Raw genomic sequence first — 6,011 nt, forward strand, 5'->3', positions numbered from 1 at the left:
AAAGTTTAAAAGTAAAATTGCTACACTCAAATTATGGATTTATATTCTGAATAAATTATGAACCTAGATCCTGGCCGTAGTCGGTTTCAAAATTTAGAACTACACATGTGCTAAACTGAATTAAGGGAAAAATTGCAGTGACTGAAGATGGCTTTGTCATGTCTAATTTAAGTTCAGAGATAACATATATTAGGCTATTTCTGACCTCTGGAAAAACTAAGTGATTCTCTGGAAAAACTCTAGAAAGAATAGAAATCTTGTTAACTTTTGAGGAGGTTGCAAACTGAGAATCAGAAGCTCTAGTTCCTTGGTCTTCCACAGTAACAACTATTTGCACCAATTTCTCTTGAGTCTTAGATAAAATTGACTATGTTTATTTACCTTAAAGGAGGAGTCTGTGAAACAGGAAAATGGATATGAAGACTAGAGCCATGTTTAAAAGGTGCTGTAAAAATTATATGTCAATAAAGTTGATTAAAAATAATATTGATGACCAGGTTCATTCCTAGAGATGAGGACTTTGGTCATCTGTTCTTTACCTTCAATTTTTTAAAAAAATCTGCAAGTGATTCTGATTTACAGTGAAGTTTGGAAACAGCCACAGAAATGTGTGTGCTACTCATCTCTGAGAAAGCAATTCTAAAGGATGTTTGATTTTAAGCAGAGCTTTGAAAACTTTTTAAATTGTTTAAATGCTTTTATTTTTTAAAAAGATCACAGAACCTTGAAAAAGTAGTTACTGGAAATGTGGTCTGATTCCTCCTGGCCAGACTTATTCACTGAATAAGGATTTGTTTCTAAAAAACCAGAGAATCATTTAGTCTTTAGTATGGCTGAGAAACCATGGGACTTACCATGCTTTCCCAGGAGGGACAGAACTTTCTGACAAAGACCTTATAATTTGTCAACTATATAATAAAGACATTGAACTAAAATTATTTCTAGGAATTTTGTTTTTAATCTTCAAACATAATTCTTTTATTCTCGTCTCATTCTAAATTGCTTTACTGTGAATTTTCTGCATCAATATATAAGATTATTAAAATGTACAACTAATATTGTGTTAATATATCATGTAGAAGTTGTAACCTCCTATTATTTGAAGTCCAACACTGACTTTGGATCTTGACCCTCATATGTGTAAAAAAGTTGATAAAGAGAGTAGTATTTTTCTCACCTCCAGTGAGAAACAACTATCCAAAGTGCTCTGAGCATTTCTTCTTAATTTGCTTTCGCAATTAAGATGAAAAAACGCTGAGGATAAGAGGCATCTCCTTTTATTTAATATCTCATAAGGTTAAACATATATATTTGAGAACTAAATATAGCTAACTTAGTGTGTCTAAAAAAATTTTTTTTAACGCCTACAGCACCTGGTATTCCTAAGTGGTCTCCCATTCAAGTACTAACCAGGCCTGACCCTACTTAGCTTCTGAGATCAGAAGAGATCGGGCATGTTCAGGGTGTCATGGCTGTAGACCAGTGTGCCTAAAAATTTTGCTCAGATGTACCCCCTTGGTGAGGCAAAGTTGTCACTTCTAAATGAATCTCTACAAAGATTCACCTCTTCAACATTTACAAAGCGCTTCTGTCAAGCGAGGCATTTTGTTTTGCACTATGATGTTAACAGTAAGAATTACGACATTCCTACTAAAAGTATCTCCCTATTTGCTAAATGGGATGCTGCCCAATTCATGAAATAGCTCAAAAAAGCCAATTAGATCTTCGAATATACTCAGTTGAGTTTTTGTTCTTTAACGCATCACGCAAAGGCTTTCAACAATTCAGTTATCTACATTTGCCTTATAGTGTATGTCAAAAGCTCAAAAATGCTTAAATTCTTTCACTAAGAATTACTGTATTTGGAAATCAACTTAAGTAGAAGAATTATAATCTTTAAAACATCATGATTAATTTGGTTTAAAAAACAATTATTACTGGATATAGCAGAATGAATGTCTTTTCCTTCCTTTCCATAAATAGCCCAAGTTCTAGAAACCCCATACAGCATATTAAATAAGACTGTTCTTTCCTAGAGAGCACCCATTGCCATTGGTTAAATTTTCTTACTGTAGATTCACTCTCATTTATCAGGCTACAGTACAATAAAGACTAAAATTAAAAAAAAAAAAAAAAAGACATTCTTAGTTTTATGAAGTCATAAATTGTCAGCTTAACAATGGGGAGCCTGGCAAAGGAAAACATGGGAATGGAGAATATTATTGATTCATAAAACAATTATGTGAAAAAGGCTGTGATTTCAAATTCACAAATACATACAAAATATATATTAAATCACTACCACATACTCCCATTAACAGTAACTTACCTCAAGCTGATGCAGTAGAGCTTTTCCTTTTTTATTTATTTCTACCATCAATGTAAATATAGCAACTTTAATATCCTGTTCCACTTGCTTTTGATTTTGATTTACTTCAATTATCCTGAAAATTAAACAAAAGGGGGAAAAAACTCTAAAATCTACGGCAGATGATTTGTTTTATAATCTTCTTTAAGGTCTAAATTAGGCCAAATGTTTTTGGCTCTTAAAAGCTCAGCTATTTCTAAGGATCCTTCAGTTTAAATTGACTTTCTTGAAGACAGCAGAAATACAATTCTTCTGAAAGACATGGTACTGAATTCAACCCTAAAATCAAAATGCATAAAATTACAAGAGAATGAACACATTTTAAGAAAATACAGTTTTGAAAGTTTATGATGACACCCAGAAAAATCAATGCTTATTCTAAAAGGATGGACAAAAAGATGTATAAGCAAGATGAAGAAAACCACAAATCTGAACAAGTTCTACTGTATTCATTGCAATTAAGAAGTAGAAGGGGTAAATGTGTCACTCTTAGTCATCTGAATCACTGGTGATCATTTTATCTGAATAGAAGCAAGAAGACAACAACAGTAGTTTGCTATTTTTAATAACATTAACTTTAAGCAGCCAAATAACTACTTTATGTTTCATCAACCACCAAATATGTTTTTTCCTTTGATAAGAGAAAATGGGAATGCTGTTTTCATGGAGATAGAGATGGATATGTGATACATACTATCACATACCAGAATACCTTACAGAAGCAGAGAACCACCAAACATTAGGAGAGAAACAAGCTTTTCTTCTGTCTGCTTTTCCCCATTTACACTCCAAAACTTAAGACCAAAGGGCAGAGATTTTATTTTCTTTTGGAAATTCTTTAAAATAACTATAACTATTTGACATCAGTATTGGCTATAGGATCAAGTAAACCAGGTAGGTGTGAGAAGCAAACCACCTTAAAAAAAAAACTAATTTAAATCTTCATGGTGGTAGAACAGAATGAAAAAAGGGACAAGCAGTGCCATGTTTGCACATGCATAAAAATGAACTAAACTGCAAAGTCATTCAGCCATTAAATTTAATCCATCTATAATCGGGTAGGCAACAAAGATTGGAGAAATTAACACCAATTCCAAAGATTCTTTAATTTTTACCACAATTCAAAACCCCAAATCTTTTCATACAATAATGTATTACTTTGTAAAAACAGCATAAACCACTAACAGAAAGGTGAAAAAAAAATCACATTTGGAGAATTCACACTATCTAATTTTAAGACTTATTACACAAAGCTACAGTCATGAAGTAGGGTATTGGCAAAAAAGAAACACAATGGAACAAAATAGAGCCCAGAAATAACCTCACACACATATGGTCAACGGATTTTCTACAAAGGTGCCAAGGCAATTCAATAGCAACAAGCTAGTCTTTTCAACAAATGGTGCTGGAACAAACGGACATCAATATTTAAAAAAAAAAAAAAAAAAAAGAAAAAAGAAAAGAAAACGTTGGCCCATAGCTCATACTACATACATAGCGAAAAAGTAAGGAAAAAGTCAAAAGGGCAAATTTCATCAATGGTAGCTCTTTCACATATAATTGGTAATTTTACAATTGCTACCATTTGTCACTAGATGTTATAAATTATCAATAACTTCCACATAAATGAGCTGCTGCTAAATGTAGATTACCATGACAATAGTTTTGAAATTTTATGACTGAAAAGATGCTTTCCAACCCTAAGTTTCTGGAAAAGTATCAAATATGTGTTACTAGAGCCATCTGACAGCTTACTCAGATCTGCTTCACCATGAGTTAAGTAAAATGTTCTGAATATACTTAACACATTATATTACAGACGATTTATTGTAATACCATAAATGTAAATTTACCTGTTTTGGATCTGATTTCCTGTGAATTTTATGTATTTTGTTTTTTCCATCAGTTTGGTGATTAGTGTATCTATGATCACTTTCTGATTCTGAAAAGCTTCTTCTATAAATTGATATCTGAAAAAATAAGTAAATAGTCAATTATCTGTCTAAAATGAGGAAAAGCCCAATGCAAAGAAATAAAAGAAAACTAAGAGAGTATAAAGAATACAAAAAATAATCAATTAAAAATACCAAATATATCCCTAGAAGATAAGTTGTTTTCCCCTCCTCTCAAAATTATCCCTTAAGAAAGAAGGAGTCCTAAACAACAAAAAGAAAAAGAGGGAATCTTTACAGATATTACTCATGGACACTCTTTAAATTATTTTGAAAATTTGGGAAAGATACACATTCATCATCATAGTTTTAGAGGCTTACAGAGCTCACTTGGAGGACCTGCCAAAAAGTAATTATAGATATTTAAGCAGATTTATTATTTTACAATTTTATAATTATGAAAGTGTGACATCATGAACATTTTGAAGATTCATTTTAAACAATAGGTAGTTGTTTTGTAGGAGTCACAAATATTTGCCTTCAGGATAAACGGGGAATGAGGAGTATGGGAGGGGGGAAGCAAAACTCCTGATGTTCTCCCTTGCATGACATAAAAGCTTCAGGCAACAATAAAATACAGCACTTTAAAATATTTAACTTGGAAGTGAAGGTAACCCATAACACACTATGTAAGATGACTCAAGAGTAGCTCTAGAGAAATAGACAATGATGCACAAGATAAATTATGAAGTTTCATTGTTTTTCATAAAACACATGAAATATAATGTTTGACATAATATAACTTAACAGTAATTAAATAAGTATTATAAACAGGTTTGCCAGAGTTAGAAAAAAAGGGAGAGGGGAAAGCACACAGATACTTCTATTGGATCCCCTTTATACATAATCATATTTGTAAATAATGACATTTTAAATTCCTCCTTAGGTAACTCAAGTTTTATATCCAAAACTTTTGTCATTACTACACTGTTTGGGATCCTAGTATAATATTAAATGAAATGGTCAAAATGGCCATCTTTATCTTGTCCCTAAACTCAATGTAAAAACTTTCAATACTCCATTATGATGTTTTCCAGTACTTCTCACAGATAACCTTTATTAGGTTTAGAAAATTTCCTTTTATTCCTAGTTTACTAAGATTTTACATCATAGGTGCATATTTTTAATGTTTCTTCCACCACTACTGAGATGGTCATATAATTATCCCTTTTATTCTTTAAAGATGATGAATTACATAAATGAAAATGATATTCAGATGTTAAATGAACTTTGTATTCCTAATATAAGGTCAACTTGGTTGTAATTATATTGTCCAAAAATCACAATACTGCTAGATTTCTTTTCCTAACTTATTTCTTAGTACTTTTAGGTTCATTTCATGGATGAGATTGTAATTTTATTTTTATTCCTCATAAAATAAGTTGGAGAGAGTTTATTCTTTTGCCATTCTCTGGACAAGGCTGTATTAAAAGGGTTATTTTTACCTCATCTATTTCATAGATTAATCAGTGAAGTCATCTGGGTTTGTCATTTTCTTTGTGGGGATATTACGAATTATGAATTTACATGAAATTAAGGGTACTTTGATTTTCTATTTTATCTTGGACCAGTTAAGTTGTATTTTCTAAGAATTAACTCATTTCATGTTAAGATTTTCAAATCTATTGACAGATATCCTTTTTATATTTTTAAATACCTTTAGAAAATGTGGTGATGTGCCCTTTTCTTAC

General features: G+C 31.4%; 1 protein-coding gene and 1 pseudogene across 1 annotated transcript in view; both read right to left on the reverse strand.

Annotated features, from left to right (window-relative positions):
- TRIM24 (tripartite motif containing 24) overlaps positions 1–6,011 on the reverse strand; it is a 113,507-nt gene that overhangs the window by 37,028 nt on the left and 70,468 nt on the right. Inside the window, exons 7-8 of the mRNA XM_025045850.1 lie at positions 4,222–4,338; positions 2,330–2,444 (exon numbers count right to left, since the gene is read on the reverse strand). Of these exons, the coding sequence (XP_024901618.1) occupies positions 2,330–2,444; positions 4,222–4,338 (232 nt within the window). The remainder of the gene's footprint in view (positions 1–2,329; positions 2,445–4,221; positions 4,339–6,011) is intronic.
- LOC112478750 lies at positions 1,362–1,480 on the reverse strand (annotated as a pseudogene).

This window comes from Pteropus alecto, unplaced genomic scaffold (genome assembly GCF_000325575.1).
Source record: "Pteropus alecto unplaced genomic scaffold, ASM32557v1 scaffold22, whole genome shotgun sequence".
Taxonomy (NCBI): domain Eukaryota; kingdom Metazoa; phylum Chordata; class Mammalia; order Chiroptera; family Pteropodidae; genus Pteropus; species Pteropus alecto.